The sequence below is a fragment of the Gasterosteus aculeatus genome, chromosome 8 (genome assembly GCF_964276395.1).
Source record: "Gasterosteus aculeatus chromosome 8, fGasAcu3.hap1.1, whole genome shotgun sequence".
In the NCBI taxonomy this organism is placed as follows: Eukaryota; Metazoa; Chordata; class Actinopteri; order Perciformes; family Gasterosteidae; genus Gasterosteus; species Gasterosteus aculeatus.
The window spans coordinates 2,401,033-2,427,844 of NC_135695.1; the positions used below are offsets into that span (position 1 = coordinate 2,401,033).

Below are 26,812 nucleotides of genomic sequence, written 5' to 3' on the forward strand. Positions count from 1 at the left end.
GGACTATACTTACCACTTCCCCTCTCACCACAGGGATGAGGGAACATCCTCCCGTCAGTCTGTGCGATCTGACAGACTACATCGAGAGGCTCAAGGCCAACGACAGTCTTCGCTTCTCTCAGGAGTACGAGGTAAACTCCTGCTGTTAAACACTACATGTCATTCACCAATTAAGATCTATGGGCCACCATGCAAGATGTCACCGAGCCATCAGCACCGTGGACTGTATGTATAGCGAGACGCTAATGTTGACGGGGGGGCTTTCATGGTGATTTTCGTGTGGCTTTGCCTAAAGAAATAAGACATAACAACAGACCGATCCATTGACAGGGTTCATAAAAGGAGAACATATATTTACATATTTTCTGCTGTACATTGGGGGGGGCAGATTGGAATTTCTTTAATATTGGGAGGGACACGACCCCCCCCCCCCCCAAAGAATGCGTGGTTACGCCCTTGCCGTTTTGTTGTAAAGATGTGAAGAAGTTGTGGAAACTCAAAATGATTAGAAAAGCAGCTGGGACAAAGGATTTCTTTGTTGACCTGTCAGGGTCAACTTTTGACAGCTGCAATGTTTTTACAGTTGACGAACGAAGTTGAGTTTTAGTCAACAACAGATCCAGTGACATTGTTTTTACACTTTATTTCTCCACTTTCACATTTTCCAAGATTTTGCTTTCATCCGTTAGAAAGTCAGAAGCTTCTGCTAATCTCCTTGTCGTTGCGAAGTGTGTAATTAAATGCATTTATGTTCCAAAGTCAGGCCTTTTCACTTCAAAGGATGAGTTTGAAGTTAAACGTTTATTAATTCATTTTTTACGAGCACTCTGAGCATATTCTACCCAGCATGCTTTTCACAGAGTGTGCAGGCACATAAGAAAAATATTTGTCATCTTTGTCACTTACAGCAGAAACGTACGATATTTTTTACAACAGCTGTCTAATTCTTCAGCTGTGTTTTTTTTCATCTCCGTTTGGATGTGAACTCAATCTTTTAGGTTCCAAATTAAAGCTACACAGGCCACAGCCCAGCTCGGGGACGGGAAAAGGGTTCACTTAGAGCCATGAGCATGTTTCATGTAGACGAGCATCTCCTCTTAGCAAGGTGACACTGTTTGGTTTTAAGACAGTTCAGGAAAGAGCAGTAAAAGTATTGCTCTATTGACCTGCAGGTGTCTTTTGCGTGTAGCTCTGTGGAAATTGCTATTGCTTTCAGTCACGCCAGAAATGAAAATGTATTTTCTCTTGGCCATCTGGTAAATCCACATTCTACTTCCTCACTGAAATACCCAACGTGGTACAATTTACAGGCCAATTTTCCGCTGGTGTTTCCACTCATGTATCGAGCTGTCTTGCAGAATTGCAAAGTCCAGGGTTGTTAAAAAGGAAAAAAAAAGAATGCTGCTAAGTGTGCATAAATCTCTGCAAGCATAATATCACACTGCCTTTACCTACTGTAAAAGCCAGTGAGGGATTATGGCTTGTTGATGTCCTACAAAGGAAGGTAATTTGCATTTAAAGTGGTGAATTTCCAAATGGATAAACCAGGACAGATGGGTGCACTGTTTATGCAGGAAGGGGGCATGTAAACTATGAAACATCAGCTGAATCAACTTTTGTACCTTTGCAACTACTTTCCTGTCCGATTTGGCAACATTGGATTATGGAGATCGCTGACAATATTTTGTTGAGCCGAGCAAAAAAAGAGGCAATACTCGGATGCAACGGACTCAACACGAGCAATGAACACAGCCACACCTACACACACACACACACACACACACACACGCACACGCACACACACGCACACGCACACTTACAAATGTCCTCCTGGGCCCACCAGCCATTAGTCCATAGTAAGAGCAGCAGGGCTTGAAATGAAAAGCTGATAATGGCTGTAGGATCTCACAGCTTGTTACATCTGATGAATGAGTCAGGGGTCTACCAGGGGCCGCGTCACATTCTGAAGCCACTACATCGCAGGCGCCCTACTGTTACTCTTCCCTACTATTCAAATTTGCCCTAAATTAATAAAAATGTGCCAATAGCCAAATAAATGAAAATAAAACTAATAATGAAAATGCATTAATAATGAGTTTGGTCTTTTTGTGGTCATAGTTCATCTTTCTTATACTTATTGGGTTTTTCTGTACAGCAAGAAATAATCATAGACAAACATATGTTCAGTGCATCTGTGTTTGTGTGTCTAAGTGGGAAATTGAAGCTGCAGAAGGGATCAGAAATAAAAGGTCAGAAATCACATTCAAGCCAACAAGGACTTCTGTAATGTATGTTAAAATGATTCCAATCCTTAACTGGGGGAACAAGGCAGCGGGTGACGAGGGCCAACCTGCCACACACCAATCCACACGCTTGGCGCTGGGCTCCTCCTCCCTCCGCGCGCACGTCGTTGTTCGCTGTCAGTGGAGCTACAGCTCCGTCAGCGTGATGCACTGACGCACTCGGTAAGCGAGCTCCACGTCAGCGGAGCACATTAACAGTAATGTGAGGGGTTTGTCCGTGCAGCGCGCTGGAAGCCTTACCTAACAGGCTGTTAAATAAGATGTGCATTCAACCTCGCCATTGTCATTATTAGCAGTTGTTGGGGGGAAGTGAGGAGGAAAGGCGGGAGGATATTAGAATCCTCGTCACGGCTTTGTTTTGCTCGTGCGTGTGCACTTGTGTTTGTTTTCCAGATGATGCAAGATAAGTAGAAGCGTGAAAGGTCAATCATGAAAAACAATCTTCAGCATGTCATTATTTAGCTTAACCTGCAGCAGCATCCACAGCCTGCGATCGATAGAGACAAATCATCGGGCAGCACAGCAGAAAAGCTGTCTGCACTATGTCAGCACTCCAACACATCTGGAATACAGCAAATGTGAAAAAGAATGAAGAAGTAGAAAATACTATTTAGAGAAGCATCTTTCACCATCACCACCATTTCATTGCAAGATGGAAAAGCATTGAGGGAGACATGAATGGTGAAAACAGGGTAGTTAACCAAATAAGCAAACAGGTGTTAATATGTATATATGAAGTCATTGCCGAAGTCCCCTAAATCTGCATTTCCTGCCCTGTTATGCTTGTATAGAAGTGCTTTAGTTTCAATTCTTAAGTCAGTCTATTCAAAGTCTTTGAATTGATTTGAACAGCCCGTAAACCAGAGCCTGCTTTAAGGCGGGCTTACTGTATTGACAGGTTGCTACCAGAGATTCAATTTCCAAAAGTAGTTGGAGCAGCAAAACTAAGTGTAGATAGTTTATCAAATGATGTAATTCAGCGTAACAAAGCAATGACTAAAATATACAGCTTACCATATAGATCAAGAAGACTGTACGTCCATGTTGGCAGCACTGTGGTTAGATGAGAATTCCTTCTTCAACTATTCAAGCTTTAACAATCATAAAATCTATGAAGTAGAATTTTGACTAAATGCGCTAAAAGAAAAGTCTGCCGCCCACGGACGTGTGCACATGTGGATCCGACCACGCTGACTGTTCTCATGCAGTGACCCCAATGTCAACCGTTTTTACCTGCTGTCCCTTTTGGTTGTGTTGATAAATCCAAATCTAGCACAATGTGTTCCCTCTTGATATTACGCTAGTGGTCCGCCATTACTCAACCTCATGTATGCCACGTTCCTCCAAAACCTTTTGGCATCGCTTTACCTTCGTCAACGGATCTCTCCTTTGTTATTATCGGTCTCTGAGCTGCGAAGGCTGGAAAGTGTCCAAAGAGTCCATTGTGTATCCAGGAGACTCAAAGATCATCCAGGGCTTTTCATATTATCGAGCCACAGGCCGGCTAGAGGGATGGCGATTTACTTTCTGTGTCATATTTATTGGTTTGGACTCTTCGCTCTGACAGGTTGTAAGAAGCAGCAAGAGAGGCAGTATTGTAATAAACGCTTACCTGCTCACTCTCCCTCGCTCCCATCTGTGTGTATTCCTCTCCTCCAGTCTGTGGATCCAGGACAGCAGTTCACCTGGGAGCACTCCAACCTGGAAGTCAACAAGCCAAAGAACCGCTATGCTAATGTCATTGCCTATGACCACTCCAGGGTCATCCTCACACCTGTGGACGGTGAGAGAAACCTCTTCAGACGTCTCACCGGCCTTCAATTCAAACGCTTTGCTTTGTATTTCCCCTTGTTAGTGTAGTCCATCTTGTTTTAGTAAGAGAAATAGCCGTATCCGTCATTTTATTGCTAACTTTGTCGTACTTGATCCTCACCGCAGGAATTCCAGGCAGCGACTACGTCAATGCCAACTACATTGATGGCTACAGGAAACAGAACGCCTACATTGCCACACAGGGGCCGCTGCCGGAGACGCTGAGCGACTTCTGGAGGATGATTTGGGAGCAGCGGACCTGCACCGTAGTTATGATGACCCGCCTAGAGGAGAAGTCCCGGGTGAGCCTTCCAGCATGTAAAAGCAAAAAATGCACTCGTACCTCTCTGGAGCCATCTGGGCTACTGTAGGAACGTCGCAGAGGACCACAGTGTGTCGATACGAGGGGCTTGATTATCCATATTTGCAGATTGTTTGATTATAGCGGCCAGAGTACAAAAATACAGACTTTTTTTTTTGCCACCATCACAAAAATGATTTTGACTAAAGACAATAAACCATCCTTCAAGAATTAACATGATCCTCCCACACTGCTATTATTACACGCAGCAACTTGTTAAACAAACAATGCATAATGCTTTTACAATTCAAAGCAAACTAATTTGCTCGTCTCAGTTAGCTCGTCAGCTACGTACTTCCAATACGTAATACCAATTACTATCCAATGCTTATTCCACTGCACTAAATGGACTCCTACAACACTAGAAGGCTCCACTCTTTTTTTAGCACACCGTCCCAAAAGTCAGTAAACTGAAAAAAAAAAAAAAATCTAAAATTGTGTTCACAACAAAAGTAAACCCAATATCTAGGTCATGTTATTCTCGTGAGTTTATATTTGTCCCAAATATCCAGGGAAACTAAATGACGTCTTCACCATCCAAAAGCTAAGCGAAGGTTTCTTGAAAATGGTTTAGTTTATGGGATAGTATATTTATTTACGTAATTCGCACCGTGGGGGGCTCCCTCCGCCTGGACAAGCGTTCATCAATCATGGCTGGAAACAGCTTTTGCTGTTTTTCTACATGTTGTGGAGGTCCCCGATATCCGGGGGAACTATATGCTGTCGTTTGCACAGGCAGGCTTTCGCAAGACATGGATCATTTGCTTGAGTAGGAATATTATAAATCAGGAGAATACGCCAATTAGCCCGGATTTTGTGTATTTGCCACATTCGTACCTGAGTCTACTCTCATCTATCTGCTTGTTTGCAGTGATAGTATGACATTTGCTTTGTGTTTGGTGTGAAAACAGCATAAGCCTCACAAATAACCCTTAAAACCCTTTGCTCTCGGTAGCAAATAGTTGTGATTAGAACTTCCGCCTTCAAAAAGAACCCTAATAAAACCCTTTTTTCTTATTTCTTAACCTCTACTGTGTGCATTGAAACTATATGTACACAAACAAAAAACGACATTGTTGCCTTCAGCTACTCTTAAAACAGTTTTTCCCAGGGTCCAGGAATTCGCCGTCAGTCACATGGCAGATGAGAGCTGGCGGGGCACGGCCACTTTTCACGAGTAATGATTTCACATCTTTAATAACTCCACAACCAAGGGGCAAAACTGAGTACCACGCTATTATTTGTGACAGAGACCATCCACCCTCTGCCAGAGCCAATAACCCCGGTTCAACCGGAGGTGCAGGACATATTAGGGCTTCTAACCTGTAATGGCGGGTTTCTGCTGGTGTGAGGGACTCAAGTCAAACATTTGAGTATTCATTAACAAAGCAACCCAGACACCTAGAATATTGTCTGTGGGCCCCTCACCCTCATGGCAACAAAACCAGGGTAACTCTAGTAATAACTCTTACGCCTACTAAGACTACCACCTAAAGGTATCCAATCCTATGTTTTAAATGACCTGACTGGATATCCTGCACCTGAGCTTTGCCAGAATCTGGCTGAAATGTGAAAAATAGGAAATGGAAAAATCAATCTTGTTCTAGAACTGCAGTGATAAGTTGTGTAAGCAGCAGCAGTAAATTGCACAATATTTTTTTACAGCCCATCAAGGTCAGGCAGACAGGCATCTCCAACAGCCAAGTAACTCACCTTGTAATGGCTTCGGTCGGACCTTTGACACAATAACTGTGGAATTTTGTACCCTGTAACTTAATGTGTTGTCACACTAGGAGATGAGGAATGTTTACAGCAATCAAACCACTGGTTTAACGTACACCTGGCTGTGTTTACTCGTGTCTTGGTCGGTTAGCTTTTTTCTTAAGACAGCTTGAAATGCCAGCATCTCGTATATACGTTTTTTTTTTTCTTATATTCAACTGTGTTTACTCAAACTCAGGATCCACCCTGATCGATCCGGTGGCCTACGACTCCATGGCTTTAGCTCGATTCCACCTCCATCATTGTCCTAATACACAACAAAGAAACAGCAGAACTTAAAGTTCACACTTCAAAGAAAATGTTGGTACTCCAATGAATTTTAGGTGGCAGTTAACCATAAGCTATGAAACGATTCCTTAATCACATTACCTGTCAGTTTTCTATCTCTTCTTCTCTTTTTTCTGTCACCCCAGAGGACTTTTGTATTTGTGACATTATACATACTTGCGGATACCAATGTCAATTGTGTTGATGTTACGAGCTCCCAAATACATTTTGCATCAGTTAAAAAATAGCATAAGTTACAAGTTTATTTACTTTCACATTTCTTTTGGGTTGTCCCTGTGGATGGATGGCGACCATACGGAAACGGTTTTGTGCGTGCTTTTCAACAGATAAACCATGTTTTCAAGCAAGCGGTGCAAGCTTTAAAACTGTAGCCAATGCAGGGTTTCATGTGGGTTGCTTGGATTTTTTAATAGATTTTTAATAGACAGGATCTTTTGCTGGGGTCAAAGTCCCACACGTTATACGCAGTGCTAGAACATCCCAGTAGGAATCATCACACAAAGGACAGGCGTTCACGCGGCTACAGGAGGTGTCGACAAATGACTGTGAGGGCAGTCGCTTAGATCCATGAGTAGCTTTTTACATATAATACTTAATGAGACGTGTGTCATCTGTCCAGGTGGTGAACGGGCTTTTTGCAGCACGCAAAGGACTCAGTGCTTAGCCAAATAACCTCCACCTCCAAAATCTCCACCACCGCCCATGCCTATGATGCGTAGCCTCCCCCATCTGTCAGGCTAGTTTCCAGCGGCCTTCCCTAAAGTGAACATTTATTTTCAAATCTATGTGGCTTCACCCTCTGCATCCATCTGCCGCACAGGCAACAGGGGAATAACAGCAACACCAACAGGGCACCTACTGCTTGTACCAATTTGTTCTAGGAACATCTGACCTCTGCATCACCTCACGTTCCTTTTTGAATTGCATTAGAATGCACCGAGAGTGCATGTGTAACTTTTGCTTACAGCGTACTGCTTATACTTTCCCAGTTCTCAATGTTAGAAAGGGATGGAGTCCAAAGAGCTCATTAAGAAACCAGTGGGTGCATTATTATTGCTAATAATGCACAGCAGCAGCAGGTTCAACCGTTACACATAGTAGTCCGCTTTTACATGTGTAAAAGGTTGGTGAATGTACTTGTGTTGTGCCTCTCTAGTATTACGGCCAATCAAAGCGCAAACGCTCACACAAGTTGAACCATCAATTCTTCAAATTAGAGGAAAAGCCTGCTCTAATGAAAGAACTACCGCATATAGTAAGTTATATGAAGCCCTTAGTATCTCCAGGGAGCTGCTTTATGACTGGTAAATGTAAGTGATGTCACTTGAGTCATTGTCGGTTTGGTCTGTTCATATTTTTGCTATTCTATTTATTTGACAGTTACAACAGTGCTAGTATGCAATCTCGCTATTAACCTTGTTATCACATCGCAGCAATCTGTTAGATTGGACCAGGACGTTTGGTTTATGCGAAAATACACTTAGTTAGTTGGTAACAGGGGCATCAAAATGCTTCAGAGTCATCCCCCTTTGAGGATCATGGATGTCTCTACCAATATGGGGAATGAATTTTTAGACAGATGATCAGAAAACCAACATAACCAAGCCGTCCTTTCTCACCAATCAGTTGTGTTAACCTATCCCATGGTTATTGCTTATAAATAAAAAGGCTTGGTTGTGCATCTCTGTGCAGGTGAAATGTGACCAGTATTGGCCCAGTCGAGGCACAGAGACCTATGGGATGATCCAGGTGACCATGCTGGACACTGTGGACCTGGCTACGTACAGCGTACGCACGTTTGCCCTCTACAAGGTAAGAACTCATATGGTATACTGACTGTACCTCGTATTATTTGTGATTTCATCTGTTAGTTACCGTGATGCATTTATGTTAATAGCAGCTGATGGCGACATTATCAAAATTATCATTTACTGTTTGAAGAACCACAGTTTTTATAATGGAAACAGGGTGTGTTAAATGACTTAAAATACAATTAGGCAACAACCCAATCAACAATAGAATAACTCCTGTGCCACAAGGCTTATATCAATCGGATCCCCTTTGAAAAGGTAAGAAGCTGAGGAATATGATTCCTTCGTTGGTAAACAGTGATATTACCATAAACCCTAAACACATGATTACGAAATGTTAATATCAGTTTTGAACTGCGTCTTGCGGGCGGGTGCTCTCGGGTTGATTCTATCTGTCCTCCAACAGAATGGCTCGAGTGAGAAGAGAGAGGTTCGACAGTTCCAGTTCATGGCCTGGCCCGACCATGGAGTGCCTGAGTATCCCACCCCAACACTGGCCTTCCTACGCAGAGTCAAGGCGTGTAATCCTCCAGACGCTGGACCCATGGTGGTCCACTGCAGGTAAACTTCCTCACAGGGAAACACAGGGGACTTCTTTTAGGTAGGTTTCAGGGCAATCACTGGCTACACACATTGTGTGTACTGAGATTGTTATGGTCTTGCTTATGGTTTCGATCTCATTTCAGTGCCGGACACAAAATTCATTTTGTAACATTTGTTTTTAACTGTTAGAAGTGGAAGTGCAAATATTGTTTGACTGTATGTAATTGATTTGCGCCACAAGACAGATTAGTTGTTACCAAGGCTTTAAATGCTAAATAGTAGCATGCTTTGTCTTGGTCCTCCGTCAGTGCCGGCGTGGGCCGCACAGGCTGCTTCATCGTGATCGAAGCCATGCTGGAGCGAATGAAACACGAGAAGTCGGTGGACATTTATGGTCATGTGACCTGCATGCGGGCTCAGCGGAACTACATGGTGCAGACGGAGGACCAGTACATATTCATCCACGAGGCCCTGCTGGAAGCTGCCACATGTGGCAACACGGAGGTTCCCGCCCGAAACCTGTACGCCCACATCCAGAAGCTGGCCCAGACCTCCCCTGGCGAGACCGCCACCGCCATGGAGCTGGAGTTTAAGGTCTGTGGGGCGTTCTGTTTTTTTTATTTGTTTTGTGCGTGCCAAGTTTGTGAAGCTTTCCAAGCCCTTTTGAACTCCAATCACGATGTGATGTTGACGTTTGTCTCGCCTGAATTTATTGTGATTGACAGACTTTATGAAGCCAGCTGGCATTATGGAACCAAACGGTTGTTTAGGCCATTGTAAAATGAAAATGACAAATATTAAAAAACAACAACAATGCAATCCAAGAGCAAGTGCAGATGTGTGCATTCTTGGTACAACATCCATTTCCATCATTTGATTGTAATGCCTCCACGTCGGCAGAGTCATTATATTATTTCATATGTTCGTGCGTCCAGTTGATTCTCATAAATGCGATATCTAAGATACAGGACAAGGCATGCCACAACCTGAATAAAGCTGCTTGTTGGAGCAAGCCGAGTAAATCCGGACTGAGGATAATGAGGTTTTGATCTTCTACTCACTGCGAATTTCTTTCGTGAGCACTTCTCAGATTGACTCCTGGCCTCGCAGAGGAATCACGTTATAGCGCATCAGCAAAGAGAAAAAACAATTGGGTTTGTTTCTGTCAGACGTTTTATTGCCCTCGGCTTGATACGCACTGTGGACCCTTCTCTACGTCGGCTCTGGACAGATGTCTGTGAGGTCATTCCGACGTTTCAGTGCCCCATCGAGGTCAGAGAGAGGATCAGCTCAGTGAATCATCGCCATTTATCGATACGCGTGGCCTTTAACGGCCTTGCTGACACGCTACACACATATTAGCGATTTGGGGTGGAGCATCACAAACCCCATTGTCCTCCTCTTTGCATCCACAGAAACTGGCCAGCTGTAAAGCACATACCTCAAGATTCATCAGTGCCAACCTGCCTTGCAACAAGTTCAAGAACCGCCTGGTGAACATCATGCCTTTCGAGTCCACCCGCGTCTGCCTGCAGCCGATCAGAGGGGTGGAGGGCTCCGACTACATCAACGGCAGCTTCATCGACGGATACAGGTGAATCCATTAGGGACACTGTGGAGGAAGGCAGAGCTACTGTCAACCAGGAGCTGCAGTCTCTAATGAACGGAGAGGTGGACCTTTACTCTGGCAGCTGACAGCAGTTTCACCGCCTCCCATTTTTTCCTTGTGTCTGCTGTCAACACAAATGGATCTTATTGACAGGCTTGTTAATTCTCTCCTGTTTTTTCCCTCTTGTGTAAATGGATGCCCTGTTGGAGATAGCTGACAGGCCGGAGAAACAAACAGACTGTTGCAGGCCTGCTGCTGTCCGTGTCCTCCGGAGTTTTTCAATCAACATTTTCTTTTACATTTTGCATTACGATGCAAAGAGTAAACTTTTTTTATTATTATTTTTTTTCTGACAGTGTCAAGAAATATTCTTGCCCATATTCACTCTCTTTTAAAGAGTGTAACGAGGTGTGACGTCTGTAGTTTTCAGTATGTACAACAGATGGTTAGCCTAGCTTAGCATCAAGATCGTGAACCAAAAGTTAAAAGAACAATCCTCCAGGGCTGGATATTGTTTCAGAATTGACATACCAGTATACTAGTATACTATACCAGTGATAGTAATACCAATAGATCACCCCATCATGATGGGTATCCAATGAAGCTGTGTGTGTGTGGCACTGCTAGATGAACCCCACTGCACTGCCCGCCCTCACACAGCGGTTACTGCTGTTGAACTGGTTTGGGATGAGTTTGTTGTGGAAGCATAACTCATAAGAATATGACAATGCTCTTGCATGAGTTCCATCGTCCGTCCAGTGTCAGTGCTATACAATACACATAATCATATGTCACAATAAGTACAGGTACAAATGTAAGTAGGGGCATTTGAGTTGAGATGTAGCTGTTGTATTGGCATGGAAGCCCGACTTTCCTTGGCTCTCTGTAAAGCGATCCTTCAACATGTTATTGTCCTCTAAAAACTGGATTATAAAATGTCTTGTGTGTGTGTTGACGCAGCAGCTGTATACATAGAGGCAAAGGCAGTCTGCCTGATTTTCCAACTCAAACATTTATATTTGACCAGCACTGGTTATGTCATATGTCCGATAAATAGCCAATCAAAGGTATCTCAGAGAAGCATGGCGTTTATGGAAATGTAACCCCTAACTGGAAGTGTGTGCTAATGGAGCAGGACCTTTCCTTGCAGTGAGGGTGGGCGGGTCTTGTTAACGGCTGTCAGCCCTAATGAAGTCCCCCGGGCACTTCCACCTGAGGGAGGGTTGGGGAAGAGTGTCTTGTAATTCCTGTTGCAGTAATTAATAGCGGGGTGAGATACCGGGAGCTTTAGCTCCGCCTTCAAAGTGGATTAGGATGGATTACGGTGGAAAGGAAAAGACATGATGAGGGTAATTAGTTGAGGTGTCCAGTGACTTCAAGTTTTATCAGCTGTAGTCTTTCACGTCAGAGCCTTTTCATGGGGTTTTCTGTCCGAGGGGATACAGGCCTGCACCAGGATATTAAATACCACTAAGTTAGAGAATAATAAAATACAATGAAATTCTTATGATCTTATGACAGCGGCCTGCCATGGCTTGGTATGTTATTTAAATTCAACCTTAAATCTTGATTTAAGTATCCATGCAATGTTGGTACTAGTCCTTCTTTGCAAGTTCAGTTATTATAATAGATCAGAGTTCAATTTTGTGTTTTGTAAACGCTCCCAAAGTTTCCCAAAGAAATGCCAAAGTTTTCTTTTTCAACATTTTCTCAAAATCAATTTAAACACAGTAGACTTGCAGTTGTCTCTTAGATCTATGCATCTACCTCTGTAAGTACTTTAATATTAATGACGGATAGGAATAATGTACAATTATACTTTCTTATGTACAACAACTCAGCACTGCTACCTACGCGGACAGTAAATACAGGTTATTGTATCCTAGATGTCTTACTATTTTCAATAAATTGTATGTGCAGATATAATACAACGAAGAAGTGACTCTACTAACCGGTGTTGACTGGATCAAAGCTTGGTCTAAAAACTATTTAGAGCACACAAAAGAGGTGTCCACTAACTACAGTTGGGGTTTTGATCCCTGGAAAAGTGTCCTTGAGCAAGACACACCACTCCAAGTTGCCCCCATTGGGAAGGCCTGTGCATTGTGGCCCCAGTGAAAGAATTCTAATGAGCAGTCCATTTATTATTACCACACACAGTATTATATCTTCACTCAATCCCAAATACACCGTCATGCTGCCACAAAAGCACAAAATGTTAATTAATCCGGTGAAAGAATGACTCTACTTGTCTTTTGAGTTCATGGTCTCAATCTCTAGTTTCAAGTCTTTTTCAATACAGCATGATGCACATTTAAAGTCAAATAGGCCATAAGGGAGGGTTTGCTTCAGGTCGGGCTTACTGTGATTGACAGGTTTCTGGCGCCTTCACAGCCTCATCTCATTAGGTCACTGCATTGCCAAAATGGTCACAGGAAGTGGCCATTTTGGCTGTAAAAGGCTATGGTAGCAACAGTGAACATGTATTTTTTTAATTCTTGTGCAGCCAAACTGTTTGTTTGCGTAAATGCAGAGATCAGCACATGGTATATTCGCCCTTTGACATGTGAACGTGAAACTGCACCAGTTAAATCAGTCAGTAGCTGTACAGCCAGAATGCAGCAACACGCACAAGCTGTGACTCCTACGTTTGCATATGTTTGCAGTATTATGAAGTATTAAAATAATAGTTGTAGTACTTGTTGCACCGAGGTAAAGCTGAGAGGAGGACAGGGCGGACTCGCTACCCAAAACAACGGTGCCTCAAGACATCACTGGCACACACACACACACACACACACACACACACACACACACACTAAACGCGAATGCACTGCTGTATATTGCATTACTGCACCAACAAGCTTGAGAGAATTACCCAAGCTCCTCGGCTACACGCTTCAACACTGGCTGCACGCTTCAACACTGCCCCCTAGTGGATGGGTCCCGTAACAACCGCAGGGCCCGGAGCCTTGGCACGGCAGCCGGGGCGGCATCTGTACTATTAACAGTGCTGTTAAAAAAGGTCTGTGTTCAAGCAGGACCATTTAGGCATGAGTGCAGCTAATCCACGTTAAGGGGTGTGTAACATGTATTTGACACTTGAGAGGTTTGTGCAACAGCTGTGGGAGCTCTAAAGGAACGCTGGATATAAAATACTTCAGAGCTCAGCTAACGCTCATGTATTCAACACGTTTGATAGGGCTCAACAATTCAAATAATGCAAGTTAACATACGTTTTAGTTTTTTTCAATAAAATGTCATAGATCCATGGAAACGAAGAACAATTGTAATGCTCTCTCATTTGAATTATTTTTTTCTTCTTTCATCATTTTTCTTCTCGGCGCTTCTTTTTTGACCACTTGAAAATTCTCAATTGACTGGTTGAATAGTTATTCAACTTTCTTATTTAGTTAGTTTATACGGTGCGTATGACTCATTTTGGTACTCTGGTGTATTCTGCTGCATTCATTAAATGACGGGCACTTGTGTGCACTAGACTAGTACACATTCTCTAGCATTGTGTCGACTCGCTCGTCACTGATTCTTTGTAGTCAATCAATCAATGTATGAGGCCATTTCCGTCGCTGTCAAACCCGGCAATACCCACCGAAAAAAACAGCTGGTCCATAAAGCATGCGTGTCCATTCTCCAACAGACTCCTTCAGCTCCGCTGTCACAAGGACCGATACAGGAGATCATTCCTGCCCAGTGCAATAACACTTTACAATAAATCATCCCTGGCTAAATAATGACAATAATAACCCTGTACTGCTGTGATGTTGCTGCTCTTCCTCTTCCTCTTCTCCTTTTACAAATTATTATTATTGTCTCTTTTGGAAGGTTATTCTTTTGTTTCAGTTTTAGTTTATTTATTTTAATTTAATAATTTAATATTTCTATCTTATTATATTGTATATAATGTGTATCTTTTTATTCTATTTTATTCCCTGTACATGCTGCCGTGATACCAAAATTTTCCTCTTGAGGATCAATAAAGTATCTATCTATCTATCTAAAACTATATTCAAACAAAAGTTTATAATACGACCTCAGGTCACAACTAACCACAGCATCATTATTTCAACACCCGGGGAGTAAACTCAGACGTGTCTCTCTGTTCCTCTTTGCAGGCAGCAAAAAGCATACATGGCCACCCAGGGACCGTTAGCCGAGACCACAGAGGACTTCTGGAGGATGCTGTGGGAACACAACTCCACCATCGTGGTCATGCTCACCAAACTGCGCGAGATGGGACGGGTAATGGTCCCACTTTGTGGCATGTCAAATATTGTTAAGCGTGGAACATTATGATATGTAATGGATTCATTGTTATCATTATTGTCTATTTTCTGTATTATTGTCTATATCGATATATAGATTATATATATATTCAATTTTGGCCGTATTGTGTTTTTTTTTTCTTACAAAAAGGGTTCTTTTGCTGGAAAGAGATTGTTAATGTAATCTTTGCTCACAAAGAACCCTTGAAAACCCCTTTCTTGAAAAAAAGTTCAGAAGCAGATCTTTCTGGATAGAATCTCAGCCTTTTTTTCTAAATAAGCAGGTCAATCAAGCAGCTAATTAAATCTGACCCTTTCTTCCCTGGACCCCAAGTTCCCCAACAGGGACCAGATACATTGGTCTACACGTTATAAAACACGCTTCTCCGTTCATCAGGAAAAGTGCCACCAGTACTGGCCCGCCGAGCGCTCCGCACGCTACCAGTACTTTGTCGTGGACCCCATGGCTGAGTACAACATGCCTCAGTACATCCTGAGGGAGTTCAAAGTCACAGACGCCAGGGTAGGTGGCGCTTTTAATCTGAAACATGATAACATGATCTGTGCATGTCAGAGGTTTCTTCTTCCACCTATTTCTGGCAAGTTTCTTGCCTCACGCATGACCTGTGCCCCTGGGAGCTCTGGGGCTGCGCGTGTTTCCTTTTGCGATTCCCGGAGCTCTTTCACCAGAGATGAGCTCTTGAACATCCGTGGAACAACTCCAGCGGAGTTACTGCCAACTTTACGGCTATCTTCCGTGGATTCCGAGGAATTACCGGTCTAGTCAAAGGTGCGCTCACCTTTCGTCACACGGTGAGACGCCGTAGGAGAGGAAAACGGGCCGCCTCGCTGGTGAGACTCCGCAAGCGTGGTTCTCGCACTCCGCTGCCAGGCATCTTTCTCTCTAACGTGCGCTCACTGTGCAATAAACTGGACGAAATTCAGCTGCTGATGAGGAGAGACAGAGACTTTTCTACATCCTCCGTTTTGTGCTTCACGGAGACGTGGCTCTGCGGATCGATATCGGACTCCGCGCTCCAGCTGGCGGGCTTCCAGCTACTCCGAGCGACGGAGGGTGGAGACGCCTCTTCATCTATATCACCTTCCTCTCCCCCACCAGCAACGACCCTCTCTATTTTGGAGAGAGACGTTAACCGACTCTTTAAAAGACAAAATCCCCGTAAGGCAGCCGGCCCGGACTCCGTTTCCCCTCACACCCTGAAGCATTGTGCCGACCAGCTGTCTCTGGTGTTCACTGACATCTTCAACACCTCCCTGGAGACCTGCCACGTACCAGCCTGCTTCAAGGCCTCCACCATCATCCCTGTTCCCAAGAAGCCCAGGATCACAGGACTCAATGACTACAGGCCCGTCGCCCTGATCTCTGTAGTCATGAAGTCTTTTGAACGGCTAGTCCTGACCCACCTGAAGTCCCTCACCGTCCCCCTCCTGGACCCTCTGCAGTTCGCCTACAGAGCCAACAGGTCGGTGGACGATGCTGTCAACATGGCCCTCCACTACATCCTCCAGCATCTGGACTCCCCAGGAACCTACGCCAGGATCCTGTTTGTGGACTTCAGCTCTGCCTTCAACACCATCATCCCGTCTCTGCTGCAGGACAAACTCTCCCAGCTGCACATGCCCGACTCCACCTGCAAGTGGATCACAGACTTCCTGTCTGACAGGAAGCAGCATGTGAAGCTGGGGAAACATGTCTCAGCCTCTCGGACCATCAGCACCGGTTCCCCCCAAGGCTGCGTTCTTTCCCCTCTGCTCTTCTCCCTGTACACCAACAGCTGCACCTCCAGCCACCAGTCCGTCAAGCTCCTGAAGTTTGCGGATGACACCACCCTCATTGGACTGATCTCGGGTGGGGATGAGTCCGCCTACAGTTGGGAGTCTGACCATCTGGTCACCCAGGACCTCAAGTGGGAGCTGAACATCAGCTCCATTACAAAGAAGGCTCAGCAGAGGTTGTTCTTCCTGAGGCAGCTGAAGAAATTCAACCTGCCAAAGACGATGATGGTCCACTTTTACACGACCATTATCGAGTCCATCCTCTGCTCCTCCATCACCGTCTGGTATGCTGCAGCCACAGCCAAGGACAAGGGCAGGCTGCAGCGTGTCATCCGCTCTGCAGAGAGGGTGACTTGTTATCTTCCAGGTCTCTGAAGCGAGCTAAAAAGATTGCGGCCGACCCCTCTTACCCCGGAAAAAACCTGTTTGTGCCCCTTCCATCTGGCAGGAGGCTGAGGTCCATCAGGACTAGGACCTCCCGCCACACGAACAGTTTCTTCCCGTCGGCAGTCGGGCCCATCAACAGAGCCGGACTATGACTATGACATTCCACCGGTCACTTTCCTGCACATGTCACTTTAACTGTAATTTTTCATTCGTCACTTTGTCGTCACTCGTCACTTTGTTGTCACTCGTCACTTTGTCACAATTTTTTTTATTTTTAACTCTATTCTCTTATTTTATACTAACCCATAGCCTTATTCTACTAACCCATTGCATTAGCATTGCATTTCATTTCATTTTATTACTTGTGCACTGCTGTCTTGTTGTCTATTTTGTGTCTACTGTCACGCACTAACCGCCAAGACAAATTCCTTGTATGTTTGACATATTTTGGCAATAAATGTTTCCTGATTTAAATATAAACTTTAGTATTTTTCTCTCTACTCAAGCTTCTTTTAGAAATCAGTCAGTGTGAGAGGATGTATTTAAGGATTGTGCTCAATGCAGCACAATCTCCGTCTTTACAAAAACTTGTGTCCCAAGCATGAATGAAGTAAATGGTGTGATTGGACACCACCGTCCAACCTGAAGTGTTAAAGGTAGATAAGAGACATGATACTTTGTAGGACGGTGCACTTGCCGATAGGTGAGATCAGAAGACATCTACATAAATATGTCAAAGCTGCACAACAGATTCACAAATGGTTTAAAATGGAGAAAAAAGCCTTTTCAACAGCCATCATTTTCTATTGCCCACTCAGGTGCATAATGCAACTGGACACATTCCTCAATTAACTTTGGCAACTACAAGCAAATTATTACAGCACATGAAAATCAGCCAATTACATTGCAGCATGCCACGGCCAGTCACTCCTGCCTGGCGACCTGCCAAACGCACCCCCCGAAAAAAAGAAATAGGGTTCTTTTAGGGCTGGGCGGTACACCGGTCCAAACATAGCGTTCATACCAGTGTTACGCCATAACAACTGACGTTGCTCTTTGGCAGAATTTATTTTTACAACGAGAGACCAGAGATGCACCAACACAACTTGATTTTGGAAAATCCGGCGTTAGATCAGAAAACGATTCATTGCAAAGTTTTTTGCGAGCAGTTGCCTAGCGACCGTCGAACAGCTGTTCGAGGTGCCGGCGTCCTTTTCGGGGTCAATGAATTACTTACTTATAGCAATAACATCAACATCTTCTGATATAATGATTTTTGGCCATACTGCCCAGCCCTAGGTTGCACATTCCTTTTTTTTATATTAATTACATTATAATATATAAACTCTATACATGTGTTTTGGCGTATGTATCACGTACTTGTACTTTTCCACTTTTTATTCTTTTCGTATTTTAGTTCTATTAAATTTTGTCAACTATTTTTAAAAAGAAGCATTTAAATTGAAATGGGCCGTGTAGATTGTGTAGATTGTTTGTGAGCGAGTTACTAACACTACCTCTGCCCTTTTTCCTGGGTCAGGACGGACAGTCGAGGACCATCAGGCAGTTTCAGTTCACTGACTGGCCCGAGCAAGGAGTGCCAAAAACCGGGGAGGGATTCATAGATTTCATCGGCCAGGTCCATAAAACTAAAGAGCAATTTGGACAAGATGGACCAATTTCGGTGCACTGCAGGTACTGTGTGTGTCTGTTTGTGTGTGTGTGTGTGATGCAACATCGCACTATTGTTTCTTTGCTATGTGACAACTGACTTGATTGACTGTTGCATTCATTTGAAAGGCACTCGAATCCACAAATACCTTGTTTATCAGTCAACGTTTTAATTTTGATTGGAGATTTTAATGAAATTCCCATAATCCAAAGCAGTATTTAGAACAGACAGAAAAGAGTTAAGTGGATCCTGACATGTCGACAGAGACCGAGCTGCCAGGTCCCCGCTTTGCTCTGCATATGTGTATGCGTGTGTGACGCTGATTGGTAAGCAGACTCTAATGAAGTGTTTGTCCATCAGTGCTGGAGTCGGGCGGACCGGTGTGTTCGTCACCTTGAGCATCGTCCTTGAGAGGATGAGGTACGAGGGAGTGGTAGACCTCTTCCAGACCGTCAAGGCTCTCCGAACTCAGAGGCCAGCGATGGTGCAGACAGAGGTATGCTGCTGCGGCCGGAGGGCACGGGGACTTGAACACGAGAGGGGACAGGAGGAAATGTCATAGCGACGACAGTAGAACAGTCGGAACACAAAGTACAGAACAGGCTCCAGATAGGAGGGTGGATACCCGACCCGAGCCCGTCGGTACCCGTCGGGACCCGTCGGGCCGGGTTCCGATATATATTTTGAAAATATAGTCGGGCTCGGGTCGGGGTCGGACACATCAGCGCGATAAGGCATTGAACATTCCATATTTAAAATATCTTAATTAGTAGGGAAGTCAACATCTGCTTTCCATGATGTAGAACCTCGGTTCCCAAGCAGCGCTTGTTTGTTTTAGCGAGGATATTTATCTGTTGATGCCTGAGTTTATTAAAGGCAGGCTATTTATTAAAAAAAAAGTTCGTGAATGTGTCATTATTATGAACAGTTGAGGCATTGACTCCGTCGGGCTCTGGTCGGGTTCGGACAAAATAGTTTAAAGGCTGTCGGACTCGGGTCGGACTTGGGCCCAACTCTGTCGGACGCGGGCCGGGCTCGGAGAGAAAAAGTCGTCCCGATCCATGCTCTACTGAGCAAGACACAGCAGACACAGCACCTAGAGTGGACATCATGGAGAGATCCCGACAACGAGGTCCAAGCAGCATCCTGTAGCTTCAACCAGAAAACGTTTTAAATGATTGCTACGCGAACAGCTGCATGTATATTAACGCATCACTAAAGATTGTTATTTAGCATTTTGGTACAACAGCTGCAGAGTAGAATTAATCAGGATTGGAGTGAGCTTTGAAAGCTGAAAACCAATATGACCCAAACGTTGTGTTGATTTGTGCCCAGGACCAGTACCAGCTGTGCTACCGGGCGGCTCTGGAGTACCTGGGAAGCTTCGATCACTATGCAACATAACGCCGCACAGAAAGACGTCGTCAGACGAGTCCCGTGTCTCCTCTAAGTCACACATCTGCTCCACACAACCAGCCCCCCGCCCCCTCCCTCCCTCCCTGAGGCCCGATGAGGAGGCTAAAGTACGAGGAGATGACCACAGCGGGACACAGAGGGAGATAAGAGGCGAGAGGAAAGGGGGTGGAAAGGATGACGCCCTCCTGGACCGGCGCCGTGATTATGACCCATCACCAAAACCTCCCAAAAACCAACCCCCGAAAGACTGGTGGTCATGCCTCATTCCACTTCCCGCCCCCCCAGTTTCTGCCTCCTCTTTATAGCAAAAACAAATGCTCTGCTTTCATTTATATTCATCAGTACTATGTTGTTATGAATATTCTGAATTTATTTTGTAATCACCTACTACACTGGTTATTATGTCTTAATGTTTTTTTTCTTCTTATTCTTATGTTATTAGCACAGAGGACTTGTATTTTGAACATTAATACTGGAGAGCGCATACTCACAGCTGCTAATAGTTTTATTTTGTACTATACATGTGATATTCTGATCTTATTTTTGGGGGGGGATAAGTGGGTAATTTAGATATCCAACCGAACAAGGGTGACCATATCCCACAAACCGATCAAGTATGATCAACAGATCAATCACAGTATGAAATAAACACGTGGCTATAAACATGCAAAGACTATTCACATCTGAACAACTGCAATCATGTTTCAAGTCAACGAGGGTCGAGACATTTTCTCAGACGTCGGAAAGGTGGAGACTTTCAACTAAAGGAATCTGAAGTTGGTGGAAAGAGTCGTGCCCCCCCAACACACACTCAGGCACACCGAACACAGTGGCATTTGGATTATACGCTATGTGCACTACAGAAGAAGATGAATCCATTGTGACTCTATATTCTCATGGTCACAGCTCCTACCTACTGAAAATATTCTTTAAACTACCAATGGTTCACAAATATATCAATAGAAATGAGAATAAATGGATTTGTTAATGCACTGTGGTCTGTAAGCAAAGCAAACAGAAATAAATAGTGCACTAGTTGGGGACTGTTTGCAGCTGTTGATTAATCTACTGTACATTATGTGATCTAAAGAAGTGCTTCCCGCATTTTTTTGAGGGGACCCAAATTTTAAAAATGACAAATGTCAACTTATAATAAGTAAAACCGCCATTTATGAGAAATATACGTATAATAGGTATGTGTCGTTACTTTCTAAGTTCTTTTAATTTCTTAGGTTAAAAAAAATACAATGTACTCAAGTCTTTCATTTTAGAGTCAGGGCCGCTTTAAATAGGATCTAGTTGTTGGAACAATACAAACCATCAGGCTGCCTCCTGGGGCCAAAAGTGCACCGCAGCCATATATACAGTATATATATATTTTTGGCCACCCTAATAATATCTCCTTTGACGCATTCGTGGGTGGTGACCCAGTCCTGGGAGAGGACTGGTCTAGTGAGCCATCGTGGGATTAGGTAAAAAAAAACTGGAAATGAAAGAAACATGTCACCCAGTGTAAGAGGCTCGCTGATGGGTTTTTAACAGAGGAAGGAGATCGAGGAAGCTTTACTTGTTGGTAAGATCAATTCACTGTTTGTTAGGATGTTCACATGGGATTTGTTGACAAGAAAAAACCGATGCTGTAGAATATCCAACATTGTTATTCATATCTGATTTTTCCATAATGTCTGACACGTTGCCTATTCGAAAGCATTAACATTGGGCTTGGTGGATATTTTAGAACAGGGGGGGCACCCACTCACTTACATTGACATTACATTTTTGGTATTAGCCAAACACAAATGCTGTTGGTATGTGCTCAAACTTCTTTCATAACATTTCCCAAACATTCGGTTGAAGCTTGCGTGGATCATACGGGAATTTAATTTGGTAATGTCCACACATTTCAGACTTCCACACTCCTCTCATAAGCTGCACCTTTCTGTTTGCATACGCGCTTGAGATGACTGAATGGGGGTTGGATGAAGTGGACCATATAACGAATTAATTTCACAGAGGGGTCCCATCTGTTGTATACATGATCTGTTTTGTATTTGTTAATAAAAAGCAGAAAAAAACGTCTTGAAGACCTTGATGTTAATAAAGTTGAATAAAGGGTTTTTAATAATATCAATGTGATGGAACTATTTTCTCTCGTCGCTCTGTTATAACTCAGTCATGCTCATTTCCAAGTTTATACTATTTTGGATTTTAACTAGAACAAATTCACATGTTTTAGTGTTCAGAAAAAATATTTCTCACTGACAAACTGTCAGTCTGAATACATCACATAGAATGACACGTACACAATTTAGAATGTTTACATATGTAAAATGACATACAGTAGTCCTGGCTGCTTTGTTGAAAGACAGTTGCTAACTAGAAGGTGTGAGTATTTCTTCATGACTCTTCATGTTTTATTGCCACTCTGGTTGTCCAAGCAGAATTGTGTTTAATATTTTTCGATGGGAAACTCCATAAGACATATGTCTCTATACATATATTGCATATAATTCAATAACAACATGAGAAGCAATGTATATATACAACAAGGCAATTTATTTGTTAATTGTTTATTTGTACTTGCAGGCAAATGTACTGTTACTTTGTCATTTGTTTCATAGGATCCCATTTTCTCATTTAGTTCAGAACAAGATAGAGCTATTGGTTAGATAAACAGTTTATTAAACAGTTTTCTTCATTTCAATGTCAACCTCTACACAGCAAATTGAGCAGAGTTAAATTTCTGGTGTTGATAAAGATAGAGTCAATCGAACTCTATTTGGAATTGATCTAAATCTCTATGTTGTTAAATCTGTTTGATTTCACACTGCACCACAAAAGAGTTGGTGTCAAAATGGAGTGTTATTACTGTTATTGTGAAACCAACTCTATGGGTCGTCAGTCTCTCAGCTCGGGTGTAAGGAGTGACTACCCTCTGGCATCGCGCGAACAATAATCTCGTGAGAGCAACAATCTGGCGGGATTCAAGTAATTTACCTGCACAACTCAACTGGAGCAACGAGCAGCACAACGTTTTCGAGGACAGTTTGTTCAAAATTGAAGAAAACGTGTTGCATTGTGTCGGTAAGTAACAGTTAATTAGATAACCTAATGAGTGCTATTATTATATACAGATGGACATATATTTAGACATTAGTAATATATTTATAGCCGCTCTAATGTAGGTTAACTGTTATGCTGCCACCTTTACTGCAGCCAGGCTAATGTCAGCTAGCTAGCAACCGTAACCTACGCCCAGAGCGGACAAACTACTGTACGGTAACTGGCAAGCTAACGTTGGCAAGCTAATTTTGCCAAGCTAACGTTAGCAAGAGTTTGTTTCTTCTACTTTCACACGTTTTCTGTTTACTGGTCTATTGAGTCTGACTGTGAGCAAAATAGAATTCCTGTTGAGTGTTTCAAGTTTGTTAATGTAACGTTAAGTTACGTGACGGTACTTTAGTAATGCCAACATTCTTTCAAATAAATAAATGCTAGTTAGCTGGCTAGCTAAGAGCCAGAACCGGTTCCCACGTCTTAGCTGCATGGAAGCAAATATTCTCATACGAGGACTGGGTATATGTATATCTAAATTACATTTTGATTATCAGAAGTGTCGGTAGTTAATATGAAGTTACTATCGGAAAGTTAATCGGAAGGACTCCTTTCTCAAATACGTTTTACTGTGCCTATAGTTACTCAACGCCGCAGGGCTCAAGTTTTGAAGAATGGGGGGCTGAACGCCACGGCTGACCGGGCGTGGACACTACGTGCAGCGGTTACGGTTACAGACACCGTCTGGAAGGTTGGAGGGGAGCCAGCGCGGACTTTTTTTTCAGCGTGAGAAATACGATGTGTGGCGTAACACTTGACAATCATTGTCTTAAATACATATGATCTGTCACTGGGTAGTAATTAAGGAAGAATATAATATGCTTAGTACTTTTTAAATGCTTTATTTAAGATTGAGATTGTTTTGTTACTGATAGGTACATTTAAATTGTCTTTGTTCTGTCTGCCATTTTGTAGATCTGGATGTTGAGCTGGTTGCAGATCAAGCATCCTCCTCTGTATTGACATCGCTGTCCCCAACTTCATCCTTGGTAGTGGCACAGACTGCACTATCCCCAGCTTTATCCCATTCATCTGATTCCACCGTTATTCTGGAGTCCACAAGAAAAAGGAAAAAAAAGAAAGAACCCAACAGGGTTAATGGACCAGAATGAAGCAAAACAGGTAGAGCTTTGAATAAATACATTTGAAATCCAAAATTAATTATTTTTTGTAAATGTATTCGCAGTATAAAGTAATGTCATTAGAAAAGTTAAATTCTTTAAAAAAAAAACTAATTTTTACCGTAAGCATGCCATAACAATGTAATATTTCTTGGCAGATGGTTGAGGGTGTTCTGAGGGCCAATCCAAAGGGTGAAGAAGTCTTCAATGAGTATGATAAGACTAAAACACTAATAAACACTAGTAAACAAATGGTGAACATCCTGGTTGCAGATATGATAGAGCTACATGGGTAAGAATTGCAGGTCACTTGGTTATGTCATGTGTTGTAGCTAAATAATGCTGTTCTGTATAAGTGGTAAGGGTGTATTTATTCTTACAAAACATACATGCTTAAAAGTAAACTATGACTTATTTTTAAAGGAGGGTTCCACCGTCAAGTGTAAGGACCAATTATGCACTGGGAATTGTGACTCTTTTTCCATACCTCCGTGATCCATTCTCCAAACTTGGATATGTAAGTTCTATCTGAAAACCAAATCAGTGTGATTTCAATATCTTCTTCACTTTTCTAGTTTGTACTCATCTTGTTTCAGATGAGTTTTTGTAGGTTGCTCACCCTTGCATTTTCAACCTGTTTTTTAAAATGTTTTGCAGTCTATTCACTGTCTACAATTTTTGTGTTGAGTAACTTATTCTTAAATTGAAGCATGAGATGCCTCTGTTTGGGTCTTTCTTTAAAAAGGAACACTACTATGATCCTGAGGGTAATACTGGCTTCATTTCACGGAGGATCAAGACGGTTCAACGCAACACCTTTGCTGGCTTGCGGGGTCGTTCCAAGACCGTTCTTCAGGATGGTCCAAAAACCAGGCGAGAATCTCTGTCAACCTGCCAACAGCTATTTGGTGAGGAGTGCAAGGAGGCGATATCTACAATAAGACATTCCAGCGATGAATCTGTGGTCAAAGAGAAGATGAGAGCGACTTTCCAGTATCGACAGAAGATGGTTGGGGATGATGCATCATCTTCATTCCTGGATGTGTTCCCTCGTTTTCTTGATGTACCTGGATTGGTAAGAAAACTCTTTTGCTTTGGTTGTAGTTGTCCAGTGTAGAACAGTAATATAGTCCAGTGCAGAACAATATAATATCTGTCTGCACTATACTATAATCTCTTTAATCTTCTTTTCAATCTTCCATTTCAGTATTTGACCTTTCATTCATTTTGTGATGTATGCTTGAACCTGTATATTAAAATATTGTTTTCCTTGTTTATAGATCGACCAGGATTTCTCAATGATGTTTGGTGACGAAGTGTCTCAGAAGTTCCTGTCCAAGTGGTCAACTTTCTTCAAGCCAAACATCACAGACTGCAAGACTGCAAAGAATATGGATGAGTTGCTGTCAGCAACTGAATCTGAGTCTGAAGATAACAATGGTCAGTATAAAACGTTTTCTTGAAATATATATTTCAGTGTTGTACTAAATAAATACATTTTTTATGCCTTTAGGATGGGACAGTGATCTGTCTTCAATCCTTTTGCTGCTGCATCTACTCCCTCCAACTTCAAGGGGCCAGAAAAAAACTACCAAGATCAGTTCAGCTCAAGCAACCAGCCGTCTTGTTAGATATCTTAAGGTATGCAAAAGTTCCTACACCAAGAATCCCTTAATAGATGTTGGGATTCTGAGACAGTTTTGCTCTGTATATCTGCAGAAATGTGATCAAGATGTTATAGTAATTTATGTCTCTTAACTGACCTACAGGAAGGAGCCAGTATTCCTACCTTCCTTGAGAGTGTCGACGCAAACAACCGTTCCTCCTTTGCATCGGTGAGCAAAAGAAGAATATCCAAAGGTTCTACCTTATTATCGACCGAAAACCACTCCCGTGCAAGGCACACACATCAGTGGCAGCTTTAGACATTACATTTGGACGCCTGTTCAAATGTTACAAGTACAAGGTGGGTCAGATATTACGGTACTGAGTACCAGGTTGGGTTGTACTTATGCACTGGATGTACCGATGATCTTCCTGTGTTCAAAAAGATCTGTGATATTATAATACATGAACAGCACGCTTTCATGATATCCTGTAATGTACAAACAATGTACTATGATGACCACTTTAGTGCATACTGTATAGAAGACCAAATGAATGTGTTTTCTGTCATATCTGTGAAGGCACTGACTTATTTTAGACCATTTGACAAGCAATGCTCTAATGACAATAGTCAAAGATACATAGTGCCTTATTGTTACATTTAGATAAATGTACAGCAATGAAAAAAGATTTGGTAATGTTGATGCATTTGAAGAAATAAAAATGTTAAAGTAGTGAACTTGTCATTCGTATTTCTAATTATTCACATTTCATTTAAAGATTTTTTTTTTGTGTGGGGGGGCGGGGCAGCAATAACACTTTATAGTGTTAATGGGGCAACTCCTTTTATAGTATGCACATCACACTATAAGAGTTAATTAATGACTCCGATGAGTATTAATTTCTAA

The 26,812-nt window shown here is 42.8% G+C and overlaps 2 protein-coding genes across 12 annotated transcripts in view; both read left to right on the forward strand.

Moving 5' to 3' along the window:
- Positions 1-22,191, forward strand: part of ptprfa (protein tyrosine phosphatase receptor type Fa) — a 191,116-nt gene extending 168,925 nt beyond the window's left edge. For 10 of the 11 annotated variants that reach the window (XM_078107550.1, XM_078107552.1, XM_078107553.1 and 7 more), the window contains 12 exons: positions 34-131; positions 3,963-4,086; positions 4,242-4,417; positions 8,239-8,358; positions 8,764-8,918; positions 9,209-9,494; positions 10,316-10,494; positions 14,643-14,769; positions 15,190-15,315; positions 18,517-18,671; positions 19,009-19,144; positions 19,984-22,191. In XM_078107550.1, the coding sequence (XP_077963676.1) occupies positions 34-131; positions 3,963-4,086; positions 4,242-4,417; positions 8,239-8,358; positions 8,764-8,918; positions 9,209-9,494; positions 10,316-10,494; positions 14,643-14,769; positions 15,190-15,315; positions 18,517-18,671; positions 19,009-19,144; positions 19,984-20,052 (1,751 nt within the window). In that variant the 3' untranslated portion in view covers positions 20,053-22,191. The remainder of the gene's footprint in view (positions 1-33; positions 132-3,962; positions 4,087-4,241; positions 4,418-8,238; positions 8,359-8,763; positions 8,919-9,208; positions 9,495-10,315; positions 10,495-14,642; positions 14,770-15,189; positions 15,316-18,516; positions 18,672-19,008; positions 19,145-19,983) is intronic. The other variant, XM_078107559.1, reaches the window with a different exon arrangement.
- Positions 22,192-24,162: 1,971 nt separating this feature from the next.
- Positions 24,163-26,639, forward strand: LOC144411340 (uncharacterized). The gene is made up of 7 exons (XM_078107510.1): positions 24,163-24,300; positions 24,458-24,591; positions 24,723-24,816; positions 25,045-25,374; positions 25,580-25,739; positions 25,813-25,940; positions 26,069-26,639. The coding sequence occupies exons 1-7, from the start codon at positions 24,277-24,279 to the stop codon at positions 26,222-26,224; spliced, it is 1,026 nt and encodes a 341-aa protein (XP_077963636.1). The 5' UTR covers positions 24,163-24,276; the 3' UTR covers positions 26,225-26,639.
- Positions 26,640-26,812: the final 173 nt, after the last annotated feature.